Source organism: Sarcophilus harrisii, chromosome 2 (assembly GCF_902635505.1).
Source record: "Sarcophilus harrisii chromosome 2, mSarHar1.11, whole genome shotgun sequence".
NCBI lineage: Eukaryota > Metazoa > Chordata > Mammalia > Dasyuromorphia > Dasyuridae > Sarcophilus > Sarcophilus harrisii.
In genome coordinates, this window is record NC_045427.1 from 162,805,190 (window position 1) to 162,829,433 (window position 24,244).

The window sequence follows — 24,244 nt, forward strand, 5'->3', positions numbered from 1 at the left end:
TCAAGAATTAAGCCAAAACCTTTAACTGAATTTGCTGACTGGCTCTTAAAGGCTATCAGAACTAATGTATTCTCTGGAAAATTGAGAACAAATAATTTTAGAAACCATCATTTTATGCCATTATAGAGGGATTTGATTTCCCAAATGAGTCAAATTGTTCACAAGGAGCAAATTCTTATTAACAGAATCTTGTCAAATAAAAATATATTTCCCTTGTCCGTTTTTTAAAAGGCATTATCCTTATGTATTCCATGAAAAAAAATGGTTGTCTCTTGGTACTAATCCTTATTTTTCTACATAAAATCTCCAACCTGAGTTATTCTCCCTATATCTGTAACACATTCTCTAGTTTCCATGGGAGAATCTCCTGCATTTTTAGCAGGAAAGAATTTCTATGAACTCCTACTGGCTCAGGGAAACGGTAATACTCCCGCTATGACCCTTCTACAGAGACTGTTTATATGTAAGGGGCTGGAAGTTTCATTTTGAACTTGTTCTTTGGAATTGACCAGGGTAGGAAGTCAGAATGCTTTGGATAAAAAAAATTGAAGTATTATGCTTAGGAGACTCATAACATATAATATAATGTTCATTTGTGGTTTTCTAAGTCAATATGCTGTCTGTAGGAATCTGTGTTTGAGTTTGACACCACTGCTCTAAAGCATTTTTTCCATAATGGTGATTTTGAATTCACTAAGTCAGAACTTATATGCAAGGATTTCAAAGGGATTTGATACTCTGATTTCCATGAATCCTATTTCCTAAAGTTTTTCAATTTAATAGATAAAAACCTGAAATTAATTCCCAATACCCAAACCAATGATTTATTCTTAGTTATATCAAAGGACTACATAGAAATTAAGAAAATGGAAGCCCTCATTCTATTTTTGAATTAAAGTTCTCTAAGGACCAAGAAGATCAATTTTAAACTATCATGTTTGCTCTTTGGCCTCAAAGATAAATGAATAACCCAAAATCCTTGATCAGTTGCTTGGTGAATATTAAATTTAAGACTAAATAGTTAAATACAGGTCCATCACCAGCATGGATGGAAAAGGATTCTAATTATAACATCCATTGTACTACATGTGGCAAAAGTGAAAAAGTCCTAGCATTAAAGAAAATAATCCAAAATTTTACTAAAGTGAAGAATGGACAATCTAATATCAGGTGTTCTAAATACTTTTGGACCAAACCTAGAGCATTCTAAATCATCTAATAATCTCATGCAGATTTCATTTATCTAGCACTATAGGGTAATGAAATATTTCACATAAGTAAATTTTATATATAAATTAAATTTAGCCCCTTAAGTGTCAAAGCTTAAAAAAATTAATTATTTTTTTATGGAAACATTTCTAAAACGTGCTACACTTTTCCTGCTTTCTTAAACAGAGAACAGAGAACATAATTTAACCTGCTCTTGCTGACTCACAATAATCACTATGAATAGTACATAATTAGTATATTGTGCTCTAATAGAGTACAATCTCTTGGGTGGCTGAGGTGTGTAGGTCTTTTTGATGCTTTGGTACACACAATGTAGCTCCCAAGATTTCTTCAGGCTGTTTGCTATTGTTCTGTATACTTTCCTTTCTATTTGTCTTCATTATTTTCTCCCTTTTGATCACTTGCTTTATTTTATATATTGCTATTTGGGTGAGACTTAGAGGCTGAATATGCTTTTCCAATTGACAAGTTTTGACCACTTAGAAGTCTCTTTTACTTCCTACAGGTTTAGGATAGAGTTGAATCAACAAAGCTACAGTTGCTTGAAGGATGAATTCCAGATAAATTCAACATTAAATTCCCATCCACTCAAGAGCTTCTATAATGTTCTTAGAAGACAAAATATGATTGTTATCCATAAAGAACTTACTTTTTTTTAGATAGATGAGCATTAATATACTCACCAAATATTGACTAGATGATACATATGTACTCTTAGACAAGTTACAATCTTCATTGGGCATCTATTTTTCTATTTATAGAATGATATGTTAGGCTACATCATTTTAACAATACTATAATCCATGCTTCTGCTAAGATCATTGTAATGTTCTAATTGATAGATTTTAAAGATGTGTAGATTCAGTTTTGGTTCAGATTGGCTAAATGTTTATTTGTGTTTGTTAATGTTTAGTAAATTTAAGTGATGTAATTTAAAAAATGGATTCAGCTGGGATTAGGAGAAACGTTCAGTTTACTGTGGTTTTTGGTTCAGTCTATTTAAAGTTTTTTGCCAAAAACCATCAACAGCTCGTTTGCTGACAGAACTGCTATAAAAGCAGCGCTCCCTTGTGGATTTGAAGGAAAACTCAGGCAAAGAAGAATGAATGCAATTCATATCTTTTGCCGAAGTTGTATGTAGATGCTGACACTCAGGAATTGTTGACTTTATATTCTTTAGTTTGTTTTGATTGTCAGTATGGATGTACCCTTTATCAAACACATTTGTAAGGATTAATAGGCAGTTTAGAATAAGAAGGCCACATTTTACTAGAAACCGGGAGAGGTGAAGTAATTTATTCAGTCACTTTATTTGTTAGTAGAACTTTTCAGTGTGGTCCAGTGGGAAAGTGTTATCATGAGGTCAGAGGACCCAAGTTCAAATCTATAGCTACTAATTTCCAATGTGACTTCAGGTATATCAACTGATCTCTCTGGGCCTCTTTCCTCAATAGTAAAATGAGGTTGCCAGACTAATTGACCTCAAAGACCATCTTTTATTTCTAAATATATAAATCTGTTGTTTTAGGGGCTTTTCAAGTTCTTGGTTTTTGGAAAAACCTATACACCATAATTCACTTGCAAATGTTTACTTACCTCCAAAACCATCCGGCACATATGTTTTAAGCACAATGTTGCAGAAAACAGTTGGCAGTGATAATGGTTTATTCCCTTCATTTCGAAGAGAAATGTGTCTGTAGCCTGCCTGGAGGCCATCAAGAGGGAGGATTCTTTGACCAATCAGCTTGTTGTTGTCATCATACACAGCTATTCTCAAGACAGCCAGATCAGGGAGAATAACCTGTTAATCAAAGAAAAGAAGTTTTCACAGACCAAAATAATATGGTCAGTTACCAAGTGTCATTATTCTACTTACTTTGGGCCTCAACCATATAGCTTTGGCTACTCTACCATCACTGGCCAGAATATATATTCATTGAACATCTTTAATATTTCTAAAGTCAAATCGACTTTCTATTAAATTGTTAGGTGGTCAATGGTCAAACAGTCACAGCATTTTAAAGCTAGAAAAGAACTTTTAGAGAATTTAGTTCCAATTGCTTATTTTACTGATTAAAAAAATGAAGCATAGACTGTTACTTGTTCAAGGTTACATGGCAAGTTAGTGCCAGAACCAGGACTTGCCCCCAGGTCCCCCAATTCCTAGTCCAATACTGTTTCTATTATCCCCAGTTTCTGCCTCCTGATGTTCATCTCTCATTATTTTTAAGGGCATGGAAAGTATCTTTGAAACAATTAACTGTACCTTAAAGAACATTAATCTATGAATGTAAGTCAGGTGAGGTAGGTCCCTGTAATTTTGAGATCTTGGAGTAGATTTTCTGCTATTAAACTGAAAAAAAATTCACCAGCCATAAATCATAAATAATATTCTGACCTCCCCAAGATACCTTCTTTTACTCCAAATAGAATGACTGAATACAAAAATCTGAATTTAAATGGCAGAAATTTTATTCTAATACGAAAGAGCAAGACAATAAAACAAAACTCCACACATTTTGTACCTTCTGGAGTCAGTGAGGACCTTCTCTCACTGGCATGGGAGGAGTCGGCTCATCTGGGTCAAGTTGAACATTCTGGCTAAAGATAGGCAGAATGGCTTACTGGCCAGTGGAAAACCCATCCAACTCCATTGTTCACATTCCTAATCTGATTTCATGATTATTTAATGAGAATCTAAGACTCAACTAATTGATATCTAACTACTCCCTGTATGGGCTTCCTATAAAGTAGAAATTAACTTCATGGGGGTGATTGCAAAAGAAAGAAAGAAAAAAAAACATCTTTTTTTTTTTAATGCAAGTTAATAACAAGTTATATTGTGAAGCAAAGCAGAATTTTAGTTTTAAAATGATAAAAATAAAATCTTCATAAGCCAGGGTTCAGTTATATTAACAAAACTGGGAAGAAGTTTCTTTGTCAGTTTTCCACGTTCATCATTGAGAAGGTATGTAGCAGTACAGAAAGTGTGGGATTTAGTCAGACCTAGATTTAAATCCTGCCTCTGATTTTTTTGTAGCTATCTGACTATGCACAAATCATATGAAGGATGACATATGAAAAAGGAATAATTTTTTTTTACATGAAACCAGGATTAAGTGATCCCTGTAAGAAAGAAAATTTAGGCTTGATTTAAGGGGAAAGAAAAGAAAAGCTTTCTGACAATTAAATCTACTCAAGAGTAGAATGAAATGTTTTAAGAATTCTTCAAAAAAAGACTGAATGATGTGGGAGAAGGAAATCTTTTTTTTTTAGCTACAGGATGGTCTAGGCAGCCTTTTCCAACTCAAAGAGTTGATTCATTAACCTCTCTTAGCCTCAATTCAAACATCTGTAAAATGAGGATAATGATATCTGTAATACCATCTTGATAGGGATGTTAATTGTTCAAATGAAATAACAATAATAAAAGTATTAACAATTAGCATTTGTATAGCATGTAAGGGTTTGCAAAGTATTGATTTCATTTGATCCTTAAAATAACCATGGAGCTAAATATTTTATCTCCAATTTATAGATGAGGAAACTGAGACTGAAAAAAAGTTGTGACTTGTCCAAAATAAGTGTCTGAAGCTGAATTTGAACTCAAATCTTCTTGATCCAGGTTTAGCAGTTGCTTTCCAAATATGTGAAAAGCTCTCTGTAAACTTTAATGTGACATATAAATGCCATTTATCATCATCATCATCATCATCATCATCATCATCATCATCAAGTATTTCTTTATATTTTCAGATGAATGTGGATGTTTATACCAAGGGACGCTTTTCCTAGTAGCAATAGATCTGACCATTGCAACCAAGAAAACTACAATTTACAAAGACATGAAGGACTTGTGTGTGTCTGTGTGTGTGTGTATGTATGTGTATACAAACATATATATAAAATATATACATATTTATATATATATATATATCAGATAACCCCTCACAGAGAATATAGAAATATAATATACATATAACATATAAATCAATCAGATTATACCTTGCAGAGTATACGGAAATTATTAAAATTATTATTAAATTATTCAGCCCAAAAGACACACCAGAGTTCAAAATAGGCTGAATGGGCTAACTTCATCTATATCCCTCCACTGAGGTGGTACTGAATTGTTAAGGCAAGTTTGCTATATTTGAACCAGGAAGGAAATTATTCTATTTAAATTAGGTAATCTAAATTATTAAAAATCAAAGGATTGATAACTTAAAAAGAGATAAGGGATCAGAAATTTAGAGCTAGAAGTGATCCTAGTAAACCCATTCAACTTATTCCCATCATTTTTTCTCAAATGGGGAGATTGAGGCTTGAGAGGTTAAGTGACTAACTCTTAAGTCATACAGGTAGAAAGGAAGTGACAGCTGGCTCCTCTGGTCCTCTGAATCCCACATACTATATCATTATGCCTGTCAATACCATGAAATGATGCTAAAGGAAATAAGTTATTTATGTTACATGATATATAGAAAGTGGCTTAGTATCATAGCCACCTGGGGAAAAACAACAACAACAAAACAAACATGTCCCTAAAGGAAAAAAAAAATAATCACTTTAGGTGAGACAACAGAACAGTTAGGAGATAAAATGGACATTCTTGGAGACAGCACTGTTGACACATAGATTTTTGATGAAACTCTTATTGACAACAAATTTAAAAAAAAGAAAAATACAACTGAGAAATAAAAACCAAACATTTGAGATGATGACTGTGATCTCTTTTGGGACCCAGCATACACTGTCAGGATAAGTAGGGGAAAAATACATGATGCACACAGTCTACAGGTGGAGGCAGGTGCCACAAGATTGGGAGGAGCAGCACCATACCAACTTATCCATGGGAAGACATTGACCTTAGCTTTGGATGCAGCATCTCACCTGCCCTCTTGGCTGAAGGAATAGTGCAAGATACCAGCCACTGCCAGGGCAGGGAAGAAGACATCTCCAAGGATTGTTGGTGTCCACCAGCGGGGGCTCATTCTGAGCAGACTGCATACCTGGAGCACAGGCATTGTCAACGAAGTAAGTGAGTTCCTCCAAGAAGGAGGAGAAAGCCAAAAAGAAGGAAAAGCCAAACAGAAAAAAAAATCATATGACAGCTACAGAACTTATCCATTAGAAGAAGAAGAAGAAAAAAAGCTTGTGGATTAATTCAGCCACTACACCTTACATCTTCGGTGTTCTAAAATATGGCTCAAATGTTAGTGTATTGAGCCAGACATATTGAAAATATCCTACCTTTCGGAATACGAATGATTCTTCATTGTAAACAGGATTGAGACCATTGTTCATAACCATACGCGTTCGAAACTCCTTCCGTATAGTGTCTGTGGGCAAACCGTACATATCCACTTCTACATACGTACCAATTTTCTTATCAGATAAGAACTGTCCTGATATAACCTGAAATAAAAATACAACTTTGATGAGAATAGTGGTTTAATGATTTAAATACATACAAACCCCAATCCTCACACAGTCAATTACATAAAGATAAGCATACTGACTTAATAGCTAGATAGTAGCAGTAGATCCAAAACATATATGGGACAATTAATGATTCTCAATATGAATAATTCTAGTTGAAAGGAATCATCTCAATTTGAGACTAAAATCTAGGTCAAAGGTGTCAAACTTGAAGCCCATTGACCCCAGTCCCAAATTCCTGATTAGGGTTTGAACCTATTTAAAATGTAATTGGAAAATGTAAAACAAAATATAATACTATATAGATAATATTAATTAATAGTAAATAGGTAAATAAATATTCCCACTGGAGGGATATGTTTCAATTTGAATCTAACATCACTACTTTGGATAACATAGATAGTAGTGAGTAAACTTATGAATTGTACTCCTGCTAGAGTTGTACAGTGAATAGAATGCAGGGATTGGAATTATGAAAACCTAAGTTTGAAACTAACCTCTGATTCTTAATAGCTGTATGACCCTTAGGTATGCAATGTAACCTATCTGCTTCAGTTTCCTTATCTGTAAAATGGCTGTAAAAATAGCACCTACCTTCAGGGTTGCTGTGAGGATACAGTGAGATAATACTCATAAAGTCCTCTGCAACCTTAAAGCACTATATAAAAGATAGCTAAATATTAATTTCAATAAAACCTTTAGTCCTAATTAGGATGGTGAATCTCCAAGAGAATATTTACTGAGTTTGGCATAAGATGTAATATTTATAAAATTCAAACATATAACGTGTATATTAAAGATTGTAATGAATATGAAAGTGTTTTTTAAAAAGTAGAAAACATGATACAGATATATCTGAGCTGGGCTCAGAGCTTTGCATTTATGAAGACATGAATTCAAATATTAACATTGACTTATTTCATCTGTGAGATCATGAGCAAAGTCCTTAATCTTTAATTGACCATCCCCCACCTTCAAACAAAACAAAACAAAAACAACAGGATGCCAATTTGCATTGGTGGAGGGAGATTTTATAATGGGAATTCTTCACATAGATGAAACCATAGATCCAATAGTGTCAAAAGAGAATCATAGTTCATGAATTTTCCATTAAAAAAAAACCCTTCCTATATTAACCAAAGGTCAATATAGCAGGCACAGCAGGTAGAGTGCATGGCCTGGAATTAGGAAGACTCCTTAATGAGTGTTCAAATCTGGGCTCAGATACATATTACCTAATATATTACCTATGTGACCCTGGGCATGTCATTTAAACCTGTTTGCCTCAGTTGCTGATCTGTTAAATAGTTGGAGAAGGAAATGGCAAACCTTTCCAAGAAAACCCTAAATGGAATCCCAAGAAGTTAGATGTGACTAAAAAATAACAACCACAACAAACATATTAACAAAATGTTGGTTACACACTAAAGGATAAGTATTTTTGTTTCTTTTATTCTATATGTTTTATTTGGGGGTTAGTATACATTTTAATTGACTGCAAATCATTTGGCAAAACTTTTTCATGGGACCTAATACTCAGAACTTCCAACTAGTGAATTAAATTATAGATCATTTAAAAAATAGCTATAGGTAACATGTTTCCTGGGATTTCTGAAAATATTTATTCTGAATTTTAATACAAATTTTTATAGTTCTATATAAATTCATGTTGATTAACATAATACAAGGATCAAAGGATGAAATAGTTCAAAGTCAAATCTACTATAAAATAACTAATTCACAGAAATTTATTAACCACAAAGAACAATTATTCTATTGTCCTAGTAAGATTGGTCTTGATATTAATTGGACTATCAAATTTCCCTAGAATTCAATACTATCAATTTAAAAGTCTTTTTTCAGTATCTTTTATTAAATGATCATCTAATCTTTTCGTGAATAATTTTCATGATGGAGAGCTCATTATCTTATGAGGCATCATGAGACCTCATGAGAATCTATTGCTAGCCACTTCTTTCAATAGAAATTATGACTACTGAAGAATTTATTCCATAATGATTCTTGATTTTAGAACCATAAGAAAGAGGGCAGTTCTAATCAGTTATTGGCTCATTTTAAATGAGTGACACATTATTACTACTTAGTCTACAGAACATTATGTTCAACCCATATAAACACAAATGTCTTAAGAGGAAGTGAAATAATAAGTAAAAAACAATTCAATAGAACCCTCTTAGTTTATGTCCATGTACTACAAATAAGACTTTTTTAAAAGCTAGAATAGAATATTTGGATCACTCAGAAATGTAAGACCAATCTTTACCTGCACTGAACAAGTAGCTGCAATAACACCATCTACAGGTGTTTCAGAGAAAGGATCAAATGTTCGATCTGGCCGTCTCATGAAATCTGGTTTGAGAAGATACCTGATATAAAGAAAAACATGAGCAATTTTGTTTTTGTGACTGTCAATATTTTCATAGCCATAGTTACTTGTGTAGTTGAGAGAAAAGAGGGTTTAATTGCTCTAACTATTCATATTACTTATCTATTCTTCTCAGTTTCACCAGGCACATTCAAAGTCAAACTGTCCTTTCTTCCATATACTGTCATTAACATTTATATACTGAATTATCTACTGAAACCACTGGGACAAAGGCATGTAATTAATATCTAGATGAAAATTCTGGCCTCAAATTTTATAAAGACCACATAAATTTCACTTTGAGGCACCATTAAAGAAAGGTCAATGTTTATTAGGCTGACTAGTAATTCAAGATGCTATGGAAGCCACATGGTTAAGTCACTAAACTTATCCATTTGTTTCATATTCAAAAGCGTCAAATGAATGGTTGATCATGCTTTTATTTAAAGAAAAATATTTGAAAGAATTTGAAAGAAAATTTTAATGTATTTTTATATACTTGGTTAAATAATTTTGAGTCCTAAATTCCATTTCTCTTTCCTGTCCCTCTCCTACCTACCTTTGAGAAGATAAGCAAAATATTGATTATACAGGTGAATTCATACAAAACATAAGTAGAAAACTAGTTGTTGTACCCAAGGAGCTATAAAATACAGAATAGTAAAAATTGCATTTTGGACATGGAAAAATTCAAAGAATTAAGTATTATAAATGCATTCAGGAGTTTTCTGATAATTTTATTCAACAAATAATTACTAAATACTTAAAAAGCATAAATTTCTGTGATTACCAAAGTAAAATAAAAATACAACCTAGCTCTCAAAAAGTTTGCAATCTAGTTGGGATAAAAAAACATATATAAATACCTAAATACAAGATAAATAATAATTAAATTTATAAGAGAAACCAAGTAGAGTAACCATAGGGGTTCAAGGAAAAAAGGAAGAAGGGAAAGGGTTCAGTTTCAAAGAGGAATTGCTAACTGAAAGATTTCAACAAACAGATGTTTGTAAGTAAGTAAGAAGAGATTAATTTTAGACATGGGGAATGGGAGGCCATAAGGACCTGGAGACAGAAGAAAGCAAGATGAAATCAGGGAAGAGGAAATAGTCCATAAAATAAAGTCAGAAAGAAATGTTGAATTGTGAAAAGGATTAGATGCCAGAGTAAAGAGTTTCTCTTTTATTGAAAAGCAACAGAGACCTATGAAAGACTTTTCAGTAGAGGATTGAACTTGTTATATTTATGAATTAGGAAGGCTTCTGTGAAGACTTGACAAGAAGGATGGATTGGAGAAATGAAGAAATTATAGTCAAGAATAGATACCAATTTGGTCTGTATTAGAATAGTCTAACTCTTTTCTCTAGGGAGTAGGATTATAAGAACCTGGGTTAGGGCGATGGCCACATTGATAGAGAAAAGGAGACAGAGGTGAAAAAATATAATGAAAACAGAACTGGGCAACTAATCAGAAGGGGAAGGAAAAATACGAGCCCAAAAATAAAAAGCCTGATGGAGGACTTCTAAAAAAGTAATCACTGAAAACAGAGAAGTTAGAAAGAAAAATAGTCATGGGGATTGCTGCGAATATCATTACTTCAGTTTTGGACATATTGAGTTTCTGCATTGGCAAGACACTTTGTCAGCAATGCTCAATAAATAACTGAAAATGCAAGGCTGGGGATCAAGGGAGAAAAAAGGGCCAAGGAGACAGTTATAGGAATTAATTGTATATAATGGAGGTGACAATTAAAACTATGAAAGTGGATAAAACTGCCAAATGAGAGAACATGGAGAGAGAATAGGGCCAAGAACAAAATCTTGTGTGGGTATGCCCCCTCTTAGGCTGAAGAAAGAAAAACAACCCATCAGAAACAAAGGAGGGGTTAAAAGAGCAAGAAGCCAAGGAAGAAGCACAGGGATATTTTCAACAGTGCCAGATGTTTCTGAAAGCTCAGGAAAGGTATGATGAGACTACCGAAGTAGTCAATTAGAAGGTTCCTGGTGACCTTATAGAGAGAAATTTCAATAAAGCATACGGAAATAATCAATTAATTAGCAAACATTTATCAAGCTTCTACTATATGCCAGGCATTGTACTATGTGGTGAGGATGGAAATATAAAAAATAAAATATGGTCCCTGTCCTCAAAGAGCTTACATTACAATCTAAATGGGGAAGACAACACAAACAGAAGCTAGGAAGCAGGGAAGGGGGGGAAAGATAAAAGAGAAGATGGTTATGTTGATGGAGTTATGGTGGAGAAGTCAATGAGGGTTCTGAATTGAGCTCTTCTTAAGGGGCAGTTTAGAATTTATATCCTCTTCCTCTAATCAGGGAGGCAAAGGGTAATAATGAGGTGGAAGGGTATAGAAAGAAGGCAGATTGCAAAAAGTAGAGAAATAGATTGGTTGTGAGAAAGTGGTATTTGCCCAAATTCTTCCTGAAATTCTAAAAATCAATCAAAAGCATTTAACAGCTCCTTTATGATTTTTCTGTATTATACTTAAGATAAAAATACCAAAAGAAGATAGTTTTCTACTCTCAGGGACCTTGTCTTCAAGCAACTAGGGGAAGAGAAAAACAAGACAGAGAAAGACATGAAAGGCCAGGTGTGAACTAGCATAGTAGACAATGTGCTGAACTGGACTCAAGAAGAGTTTGGTTAAAACAAATGAGATTTGTAACATGCTTAGCACAGTGTCTAACTATGATATTCATTACCTTTCTCAATAAACTCTGGTAATTTCTTTCTACTTTTAGGATTAAGCACCTAGGCTTTTAAAATTCTTCCAAATCTAGATTCCAGACTATATTTCTGAAGTTATTATTCATTAACTCTCCTTCATACTTTCAACATTTTAACTAAACAGTTCTTGTTGGTCCTCAAAGACTATGTTCCATCTCTCACCCTATGTCTTTTCCCAGGCTGTCCTCATCCTATTCATCCCCATCTCTCTAAATCCCCAGCTGCTATCAAAACTTAATTCAAATGCCATCTCTATAGGAGGTTCTTCTTGACTCTCATTGAAACTAATGTTTCTTTCCACCACTTCTACCCCTTTCGTTACATTTACTTTGCATATGTGATGTCCTTGGCCCTTTTCTAAAAGGAAGGACGAACAACAATGTTCAATCTTCTTATACGAACACTTGTCCTTGTGAGCAGTGGGCAGCTAGGTAGTGCGGTGGAGAGAGTGCTGGGTGTGGAACCAAGAAGACCTGAATTCAAATTCAGCCTCAGACAGCTGTGTGATCCTTGGCAAATCACTTAGCCCTATTTACCTCAGTCTCCTCATTCGTAAAATGAGCTGGAGAAGGAAATGACCAACCATTCTAGAATCTTTACCAAGAAAACTCCAAATAAAGTCATGAAAAATCTGACATAACTGAAACAATTTGCTTTTATTTTCATTTTTGCATCTTTGCACAGTGCCTGGCACATAGCTGGCCCTTAATAAATAATGGCTGATTGGCTGATTGGCCTGGCTTCAATTAGAAGACCTGAGTTCTAACTCTGTTTCTGCTTAACCTTGAGCAAATTACTTTGTCCTTCTCAGTTTCTTATCTATAAAATGAGAAGGTAGGGGTGAATGACCTCCTTGGTTACTTTTAGCTTAGAAATTCTGTGATTTCTGAAAATAATGGTGATACTTATTAATTTCCATAACAGCAGAAAAGATACTAGATTCATGTGGCATTTTAGTCAATCTGGTTTTTAAAATTTTATTTTATTTTTTACTGTTAAAAAAAAACAGTTGATCAAAGTAAAAGACTTGAAAATAACAGTGAGAAAAAAAAAACTACTGGAACAACATGTCTAATGCTCCCTGTGGGTTTCTACTCTAGCTCAGAATATCTGTGTAACCAATTTGTGCAATGATGGGTAACAAATGAGAGCTGTGGCTTTAAAATAGAATGACGGTCTTTCGATGTCAGCTGGATGCATCAAGGCAGGTTATTCCCTTCTGATGATGGGGGATAGAAAGGGAGATGTGAAATTAGATACATTCTGCCAATTCAGCAGCTCTGCCCAGGCAGCAGCTGTCAGGAGCTTCTTTTTTACCCATAATGTAGTTTCTTTAGGGTTATAAGCATCTATAAACCAAACAGAAGAAATTGTATTGGGAAAGTTGTGAATTTAAAAATTTAACTTATTTTCACATTGGCTTTGATTAGAAGTAAATAATTGTCTTCAGAATGAGAGTGATTTATCCACATTTAAAAATAATAAGTAGAAAGAACAATGGATTTAAATTCAATATACTTAAACATGTTTTAATTAAATTGTTTGGTAGGAAAAATCTTAATTTTTATTGCCTATATAAATATGAAAATCCAAATCAGTTTATGTAAACGTCTGAAGGATACTAAATCACCTTGTCTCTGGGGAATGTCTTTTCTGGGCCTAGAGAGTGTCCCATAAAACCAGAGATTCTGAATGTCCCTTATTAGATAATCTGGTCAAAGTCCCAAAAGGGAATATTGATTAGGGACTGAAGGAGGCTCCAGCTTTCTGGTCCATGCAAGAGCCTCAGCTCTAAGCCAGCTGGATGTGTGTGGTGGAAGAGAAGTCATAATTTGGATTCAAATGGAAAAGTGTTCTCAACTTCAATAAGGCCAGTGTTAGGACACCAGGCTCTATCAAGGAAATATAGAAAGCTAAGAGGATTGGAATAAAAAGCTAATAGAAATAGAAAGCTAAGATGGTATATTGTATATGCAGATGAATGAGAGAGAAGTGAGACTATGGAAAAAAGCTAACCTAATTTGGGTACCAATAATAAAATTTCAAGAAAATAAAACTCATTAAGAAAAATAAAATAAAATAAATTTCCCTGTTTTTATGTTTCCTTGGGGGTCCCATGGAAGAATCTCTGTTTTCATATTTAGAGAAGTTGATTTGAAAATAATGAAATATTAGGGAAAAAACTCAGGTAAATTTTTATTTTATTATCTTTAGGTATTTGGGAATTAGCTTTTTGAAAGGGAAATTAGTCCTTTGTGAGAGTCAGATATGCCTGTATGCTATGTTTACATGACTTCTTTCCTACCCCTGCTCCCACCAAAATTAAAGAATAAGAGAATCCTAGCTTTACTCCTAAGGTTTTTATGCCACAGCTAGTTTTGGGGGATATTCTTTGACCCATATTCTGATATTATTTTTAAAACTATTGTGGATTCACTTGTTGGACATAGAAAACAGGAACACTACTTCCTTATAGAAATACATTGGATATGAAGTCAAGCAATGTGAAGGTTTTCTGGAGGCAACCTTAGTCTCAGTTGAAATAAATAATTACTCCAAAATGCAGCCAGCTGGTAAAAATGCAAACGTTTATTTCTTCTTTCAAAATAGCCCGGTTAGTTGAGGCCTAACTCTCTGCTAGATTCCAAGAGATCTTGCAGCTTTGTCCTTGGCTTCTGCCTCTGCTTTCTTCAGCCTCCAGTCAGCACCAAGTTGAAAGGTGCAATGAATCTCTTGCCTCGAAGATAGGGCTTGTGGGTTCCAAGAGCTCTTTCCGACTCCAAGTAAAACTCTCTCGAGCTCCCAGAGTTTCTAGTAACTCCTCAAGTAACTAATTCAAGTAAGTACCTCCAGTCACTCCTCAAGCTCCAAGAACTCCCTATATGTGTGATCTCCCAAAGGTTAACTCTGCCTTCTGGAGGGAGAGGGATTCTGGGTTATCTCCCAGAGTGCTCTCTGGCCCTAAGGGAGGTGTGAATTCGGACTAAGCCCTACTAAGCCCTGCATCCTCCCAAACGTGTGAACTCCATTGAGTACTTAGATACTTATGAGCTCTCTAGAGGTGTGAACACAAGCATTGTTTCTATCAGTTCCATGTAGTACCTTGTTTCAAGTTCTGGCCAAAAATATCTCTTTCTAAGATCAAATCAACTCCAATGGCTTAACACTTTGTAAAGATTCCAACAAGACAACCTTGGTCCAATCCCCTATTTATATTACTTATGTCACTTGATTTTTCTGTGCCTCAGTTTTCTAATCAGTAAAAGACATGAATTAGACAAATTGATTCCTTAAAATTCTTTCCAGTTCTGAATCTTGTGATTTGAACAATTCAATCAATCTTTCTGGATATTTCCATTTCTAGTTTTGTGATCAGGGGTGTTGTGAACCTTAAATGAAATAAGGGATGCAAAGTACTTTGCAAACTTCTTAAAGCTCTATATAAATACCAGGTATCTATCTATCTATCGTCATTGTCATCATCATCATCATCAGCAGCAGCATCATATTTTTATTAGTCTTCAGTTCCTAGGCCTCCAACGTGGTGATGATTTCATTCCCTGAGCTTTCTACTACATTTCTGTGGGACTCTCTATGTTTGTAGAAAATACAAGAGTGTGCTGATAAATGTTTAATTACCAGGTTCTTGGTGAAGAGGGTAACAATATATGCCCATCCTTCTGAGCTTAATCGGCATTATTAACATTTTCATACATTTATGCAATAATGAATTTACAACAATTTGATTTATAGCAAAAGTCAATTTCTGAATTATAAATGTTCACAGTAAAAATTTCATTCTCTGCCAAAACTTGGCTCTATCTATGATCTTAAGAGTTGTAAAAATATTGCTTTTTGGAGGCATTGCATGTAGGTGGCCTTGACCCCTGGAAAGGGCAATTAGTGTCCAATAGTAATGACTTTTTGCTTTTGTCATCAGTAACTGCCTTAGATCCTTATGACATCAGACAAAAATGGAGAGGACTATACAAGATAACTCCCTATTTTTGCTTTTTGATAACAAGACTATCTTCCTATATTTGCAGGAGATGTTTGAGTATGGCATAAGGAGAGATTAATTTTGAACTTGTCATCATCAATTCCATAAGTTGGGCTGTCCCTTATGTAAATCTTTGCTTTTCATGTCTACTACAGTTTTCTAATCATTCAGATGAAAAAAATAAACAATCAAAAGACTGAAACCAAACAAATACTATTGAACTGAGATTTAGAAGAGAACTAAGGCATCCATTTCATCCAGCCCATGCCTGAATAAGAATCCCTTTTACAACATTCCCAACAAATGGTCATCTAAGTCTTTTCCTAAAAATTTCACTCAAGAAGAAACTACTAACTCTTAAAAATGCTTATTCTACTAGGATGTAGTTCTAATTAAATACCAGACATTTTCTCCCTAACAATGAAATTGAATTTTCCCCTTTGCCTCTTCTACCCCACTCATTCTAGGTTTTGCTTCCTGAGACCAAGTAGCAATAATAGTATGTGAGAGTTATATAGCATCTTTGTAATTTAAGTGTTATTATTCTCATTTTACAGATGAGAAAACTCAAATTGAGAAAAGTTAAGTGACTTGCTCAAGTTCCCAGGTAAATGTAAGACAGTGTTGAACTCCAGTTTTCTTTACTTCAAGCCTAGCACTTTATCTACTATACCAATGGCTGTACAACATCCTTTCAACAGACAGTCCTTCAAATACATGCTCCAACCTCTCCAAATCTTTTATTTTCTAGAATAAATATCCACATTTCCTTTAATATATCCTCATTTGGCATAATTTGAAGACCCTTCACTATCCTGATTACCCTTCTCCAGAATGTTTCCAGTTTATCAATGTCCTTCCCAAAATGTGACACCCAGTACTGAATACAAACTACTTTTCAAATGGAATGAGGCAAAAGGCCTAGGCAGAAGGTTGGATATTCCAGAAATTTATATATCCAAGTGCTCACTAAATATATGTCTCCATGATAATTTTAATTTCTAAGAGGAAAGAGAATGAATAAGTGTAATCTCTTTGAAGGCTTGAAAAATCATTCTGTTATTCCAGACCTGGAGTTGTTACTACAGTTGTTACTGAATCATGGGTGGGCATTCTCCAATCATCTGCCCAGAAGCTCTAAGTTTACAGACATATATACATTAGTACCTCTTACTTATCATTTTATCCAAATGAGCAAAGTGGTCAGGGCCAAACCTGTCCACATGGAATGGGTCATCAATGCTTCTTTCTATCTGATATTGTAATAGCATGACTGATTTAAAATACTTATATTCAAGATTTTGATTTTTCAAAATGTTTTATAAATTCTGTTAGATGGTTTTATAGATATAGTATAAATAGAAGAGCACTAACTTTCTCAATTCTTATTCTACTTCTACATTTTTTATGTGCGTGAATTTGCCTGCCAAAAATTCACTTTCTTTGAGTCTTAATTTATTTATAATTTTTTTAAAATCACATCACTTGGAGGTTGGAAGCCAGATTGTAAAAAGGTTGAGAGGAGAGGAAGTGGAGTCAAGGAGCATAGACTTGTTTTTCTAGGTATTTGCTGAGAAAAGGAGAAGAAATACTTGAGAGGATGGCAGAGTTTAATGAATGTTTGTTTCTTTTTAAGGATAGGAGAGACTTAGGAAAGAATCAGTAGATAAAAGAGAGAATGAAGAAGATAGGGGTAAGGAGATTAGAAAAGGGGATGATTTAGGAGACAATCTTTTGGAGAAGATGAAATGGAATAGATCAAGGGTTCATTAAGGGGGTTGAATTCTATGAGAAGGATCACCTTGGAAAGGAGGAGAGAATAAGGCATATTGTCAAGGTATTGTTGAATTTAAAATACATAAGAGAGGAAGCAACTTTCTGCTTTATATGTGATACAAAGTTTTTTTTCCTCAGTTTGTTTAGGGGATGAAAACTATGTATTTTGCAAATGTAAATCTATCTAGCAAATCCATTTCTTTTCATCTTGTCCCTCATACTCAACTTTAATTTGGAAACATGTAATTAAAAGTGACATGATTTTATTAAATCTATAGCACAGGGCCATGAGACAGTGACAACAGTTTAAATCACATTACTCACCCACATGATCCATTATATTCAAATTTTCCCTGATTCAATTGCATCGCTAAATCTGTCAAGAGACAAAAATAATTTAGCATCTTCTCTCCCTGGACAATAGAGATCTTGAAAAGCTATCTTTCATAATAGAAATCAGATGCACAGCCTGGGAAGAATAGTTAACTTAAAAAGAGATTCTTCTGGCACACCACAAAGAAACCAAAGTATTTGTTTGAGGCAAAAATAAAAAAATAAACATAATCACCAAATTTTATAATATTGAAATAAACTTGTATCAGGGCTTAAAGAAAACATTTATATACATGGTGAATTTAAAGCAATACTTTGAAGTTTTAATGATGAATGTAAATTTGTTTTCCTGAAGCTCTTATTAAATACTCACTTCTTTAAAATAATTTATCCTTAAAAAGTAACCTGGGTATTATCTTCTCAACCTGTTTATCAGCTGGATTTGGAAGCACAATTTTTCACTGAGCTGACTGCATGACCTTCATAACTATCATTAAGGCAAATAATGTGGTCACATGAAGAACAATGTGGATGTGCAGTCTGGCTAGATAATGAATGTCAAGAGACTAGGCAAGAATCATGTGCCAAATATCATCTAGTTTTAGAGCACAACTCTGAGGAAAATTCTTCTAGAATAGAGGTTCTTAACTTAGGGGACTGAAAATAGAATGGAATATTATCATGCTTTAACAAATGATGGATATCTTGACAAAAATGTCTGTACATTAATATAATTGGTTTACTTTGTTTTCCTATGTATTTCATTTTATGCATTTCAAAACATTATTCTGAGAAAAGGTCCATAGGCTTCTCCAGGTTGCCAAAGAAAGAAAGAAATCTATTACACACACAAAGCTAGGAATGCTGGATATAGAAGGTTTTTACATTGGCAGGATGAGCATGAGATTTTAAAACTCTTGGCAATTAAGGTCATGTTCCTGTTTTCTCAATGGATGACAGAAGGATAAAGTAGCCTGACTGAACATAGTTGGATCATGGGAGGATTCTCCTCCCATTCCAATCCTTACCCCCACCACATATCATAAATGTTAATTTCCATTATTTGATTGCATATCAATGTATTTGATGAACTAAATTATAAATATGCTGATAATTAAAAATATCCTGTGCCCTTCTAAAGATGATGAAAGTAACCTCTGCTGCCAATTTTAAGTCTCTGACTACACTAATGATCTATGATAGCACAAAAGCTTAGATACTGTAGTGAGTCTTGTGCAAGAGGTTACTCAATAAGTAAGACAATTATAACAACAATCAGCATTCATACAGAAGTTAAGAACTGTTTATATGGTTTGCAAAGCACTTTACATACTTAATCTCATTTGATCGTCACAAGAACCATGTGAGATAGGTATTATTATTATCCTCATTTTAAAGATGAAGAAACTGAGGCTGAGAGAGGTTAAGTGCTTGCCAAAGACCACAAAGTCAGTAAATATTGAAGATAGGGTTCAAACTCGGGCATTCCTTAGTCCAAGTCTAATATTTCATCCATAATGCTTAAATGATTAATCTTTTTCAAAGAAAAACAAATGAAGCTTTATGAATAGTAACAGATGAATATGTAGAATATTTTGTCTTTAATCAACACAGGTTGATTCTTAGGGTCTGGTGAGTGACTAATATGGGTAAGAACTGACTGATAGGGAAGAAATGTAATTTCTAGCCAATCAGAACATTGCTGTAAGAAGAAAATATTTTTTGGTTTTAAGAAGAAAATTGTGCAAATAATCCTATGAAATGGATGGAACTTTTCTTTTTCTCTTTTTGTTTAATAAAGTCATACAAATTTTCAATCTGTTAAAGATAAGCAATAATAGACAAATACCTATATTTTAAAAAAATGATCCCAATTTCTTAATCCAAACTAAAAAGAATATATATATATATATATATATATATATATATACAAAAGCTATTTCCTCAATTCTTTTAACTCACTATATCCAGATGTCTGGCCTTAAGAAGTCCCTAATTATAGACTGGAGTCCCTTCTAGCCCTAAAATCTTTGTGATTTTTATCCTGTTACTAGAACAAGGATATCTTCTGATACCTATATAAATAAAATTTCACAGATAAGGTTTATGGTTGATTGGTCATAGACTGATTTTTTTTTTCTTTCTAACAGTAGGTTTGTTTGTTTCTGATGAGGTATTAAATACTGTTCATTGTTTTATATTTGCTGGATGTGAACAAAAGTTTAGAGATTGCCTAATGGCAAAAATAGGCATGGTTCTTTGCAAGGACGAAACAGATTTGTAAGGATGGGAATTTAGAAAAATGGAAAGTGCAGGATGGAAGGACACATAGCAAGAGATCTGTGACTCTGTATAGGAAAATGTTAAAAGTGTGTTGTCTTTAACAAATGACCCTTTTCTTGTTTTCCCAAAACACATCCAACATGACATTCAGCCTTATGTCTGTTTTCTTTAAAAATGCTAAAAGCAAACTGATGGCATCTGTTGGCACAATACTATCAAAAACCTTCCTCTGGAACTTGGGTTCACTGGACATCATTTTGTACCTGGGGTTTGATAGTTCAGTGACACCATCTGGCAGCCAGCATTCCAGAAAATCTGAGGCATGTAATTACTGGAATCCACTCGACCTCCCTTGGGGTAAATCCGACTCATTTGTCGTTTATTATAACTGTGCAACTTATTAAGGAAAATGGAATAAGAAGAGCTAAAGCAACAACAATAAACTTAAAACAGACAACAGTATTTCCCATAGCTAGCTATATATATATATATATATATATATATATATATATATGTCCATTACATAGACAAGATATATCTTTTAAAATGAATCTTCTGTGGAATTTAGAATTCATGTTGTATAAGATATCATATGACCCAAATAGATGTTGGTAGTTAGCAATCTACTTTCTATTTACTAGAAAATTCATGGGTATTTCGAAATGACACACTGAAAATTCACACACACACACACACACACACACACACACACACACACACAAAGAAAGAAAAGTTAGCTATTATTCCTTTTATCATACAAGGATACTTCACAAATTCAATTGCATGCGTTTTCAAGTAACCAAGTCCAACTGATTCATTAAAAGAAGACATGTTGTAATGAATATTCCGTTCTGTAAAAGAAGAATATCCCTTCAGAGGCATGCCATCAAATACTTCTACATGAGCCAATACAGAAATATAAGTGCAGCTTATATCATTAAATTTCACTAGACATGTGCTATCATATTAGTTTCACTTAAGTTATACAATTCTCCTTTCCCTTAATTCATAGCTGATTTTTAAAAAATTAATATTTTATTTTCTCCCAATTACATGTAAAGACAATTTTTATCATTTGTTTTAAATAAAATTTTGAATTACAAATCACAGAATTTTTATATAATAATAGCAATAAATTTGAGGAAGCAGAAAAGAATTTGTATAATGCTCTACTCAAATCCCATGTCCTCTGTATAAATGTTTTTCAGTAATGGTGATTACTTTTCCCTCATAGCAAGTGTTATTTCAGGGAATGTTTTAAAGAAATTTCCACAACTATTAATCTAAGAAATCTAGTTTATGTAGAAAAGTCCTTTGAAAATATAGTTAAATGATAAATATGTTCATGCTGTGCAAAGGAGCTGCCTTCTGCTAACTTACTCTTAGTAACTGAGAGCCACCATGTGGGTGATTAGTGGAATAACAAGTTAATCATGGAACTATATCATGGGATATACCAGCAATGGACAGTCTATCAAGATATGCCCTCTCTTCCAGTTCCCCCCCAAAAGAGAAAAACTGAAAAAAATGCACTAAATCAGATTCCAACACTGCAGGATAGCATAAGGCAAAGCAAACAAAGATAGCTATTAAATGTAATTTTTTATGTTACCTTCTGCTACATTGAAGCCCTGAAACTTTACAGGCTGGGCATAGTTGATCATTGTGGATAAATATGGGTGAATATTGGTTGTAGCGCCCACATATTTGTATGATGCCATCCATGCCTGTTCATCTTCCACAGTAACTAATCCCTGAAAACATATTTAAAGGAATAAATGCTTTTTATTTCTTCCATATTGCTTATTAAATTCATCATCTCAATGCAGATTTTTTTGAAGAATAAGTTATTCAAAGCTGAAAAATTAATATTTTTCTTTCTTTAATGAATAATGTGGTCTAAGTTGTATCTCAAATAATGACACTAGCACATGACATCTCATTAAATTAACAAAAAAAATTATAATTGTTTACATTGCTCCAGAGCTTTAAAATTTTCAATGTTTTCACAAACCTTGTCTCAGTGATCTTCACAATAGTTCGGTGAGGGAGGTAAGGCAAGAATAATTATCCCCAGTTTAATAAATGAGAATACCAAGGCACAGAGAAGTTGATTGACTTGCCTGATGTCATTCAGCAGGTTAGTACAAGAGCTGAGACTAGGTCCCAGATTTGCTGATTCCTAGCCACAAGCACCTTCATATTTTATATATATATATATATATATATATATATATATATATATATATATATATATATATATATATGTATATGTATATATGTATGTATACATATACACATATATATATATAATACTGCATTAACAACTAGTTTAAGACTTGTGAATGAAGTTTCTTCTCAGAATAACATGTCATCTTTCTAAATCTATTTGTTTGAAATTTCATCATGTCACATGGAAAAATGAAGAAGTAATTTGTTTCTCAGGAAATTCAGAGTATAAAAATAAAACTTCTAAATAACAAAATAAGCTTTAAATAGATAAAAAGACAATAACCTTACTGAAAACTTTGAAGAGTAATAGTTAGACTGAAAAAACTTCTCAATAATGGTTTGAACATCAACTCCCTAGATTATGAGTTGTTTTTAGTAACATATTTTTTCGAGCAAATCAACAGGTCTTTTCAATAAAACAAATGGTTAAATTCATTTTTTAAAGAGAAAGAATATCAAATTGGTGGTTTGACCCAGGTGTTTGCATAATTCAATCCAAACTATCCAAAGGGCTTCTTCATTGTATCTCTATGTTGGTACTTAACACCTGCTTTTAGCACTGAATTTATGTACAAAGCATAATCCTTAGACTCTCTTGAGGTTGTGATCTATGTCTTTCAATTTCTGTGCTTTCTCAGAGTTTAATATAGTTTCTAATATAGAGTAGGTACTCAGTATTTACTGATCACAATAATGCCCTACCCTCAGAGTGTAGACTTAGAAACTTTTTTTTTTGACATGACAATGAGGAAATTTATTTTGCTTGACTATCCATTTTTGTAAAAATGCTTTTTTCTTTCATTTTCAATGGAGGTATAGAAGGAAAGGAAGAGACATGAGGGAGAAAAGGCAGATTTTATTGATCGAAAGCAACAAAATTTTTTAAATGATGCCTTAATCCTCATTTGTCTTCATTAGAAAGCAAATACAAAGGTGAGATGAATATCTTTATAGCAGGCAAGACTGATTTGAGGTTGTGGCTTATATAATCAGTGACTTAGCTTTATGTTCATATTAAATTTATTTGGCAAAAACATAATTTTCATCTTTATGAAAAAAATAAATTAAGTTAACCTAATTCCACATAATTTTCTTTCTCTACAGTTAAGTCAATAAATAATCTCTTGACAAATAAAAAAATAAGGTTTAATATATTGTATATATTAAAGGAAAGTGCTAGCTATTTATGTTCTTGGGTCAGGTCAGTATTTTAGATTATCAAGAGATTATGTAGTTCTTTTTATTAGTTCCAGAGTTCCTTTTAATTCAGTTCCAAGGGGGTAGAGCTAATGACCTAATGGGTCATTTTTTAATTTCTTTTTTAATAGGCTGATCTTGAAGGCCTGGGTTTTTTATATACTACAGCATTGAACCATAAAAATTCATTCTAATCAATTATGTTTCTTTAGGGTAAGAATTAGTGCAAATTAATTATTCCTAATCATGGCCATTAAACTTCGTTAGTATGTCTTTGTTATATGGTTTAATCAGGCTTTAATAATTCCGTGTCTTGGAAAGTTGTTTTCTTTTTAATATTATGTTATTATGAAATATAAATGTTATGCTTAAAAATCAAATTTCTCTGAATAGGGAAGAGTAATTTAAGGGCTGAATACTTCCTTGAAAAACTAGGTATAGGATTGTATTATTCACAAAATAAGTTATGTTTTCTATAAATAGAGGAAAGTAGAAATTATAGGGAATTCTTTTTTTTTGTTTTACCTTTTTATTGTTTTCATGTTCAAGGTCTTCTGCAGCCTAAAGAGAAAAAAAAATTATATTTACCCCTCCAAACTGCAAAAAAATTATCTCT

General features: G+C 33.3%; 1 protein-coding gene across 5 annotated transcripts in view; it reads right to left on the bottom strand.

Annotated features, from left to right (window-relative positions):
* PLCB4 (phospholipase C beta 4) overlaps window positions 1-24,244 on the bottom strand; it is a 427,184-nt gene that overhangs the window by 47,167 nt on the left and 355,773 nt on the right. For 3 of the 5 annotated variants that reach the window (XM_031951114.1, XM_031951113.1, XM_031951116.1), the window contains 8 exons: window positions 24,154-24,189; window positions 21,812-21,953; window positions 20,966-21,050; window positions 20,463-20,587; window positions 17,908-17,959; window positions 8,957-9,059; window positions 6,484-6,648; window positions 2,827-3,031 (listed from right to left, as the gene is read on the bottom strand). In XM_031951114.1, the coding sequence (XP_031806974.1) occupies window positions 2,827-3,031; window positions 6,484-6,648; window positions 8,957-9,059; window positions 17,908-17,959; window positions 20,463-20,587; window positions 20,966-21,050; window positions 21,812-21,953; window positions 24,154-24,189 (913 nt within the window). The remainder of the gene's footprint in view (window positions 1-2,826; window positions 3,032-6,483; window positions 6,649-8,956; window positions 9,060-17,907; window positions 17,960-20,462; window positions 20,588-20,965; window positions 21,051-21,811; window positions 21,954-24,153; window positions 24,190-24,244) is intronic. The other 2 variants (XM_031951117.1, XM_031951115.1) reach the window with 1 other exon arrangement.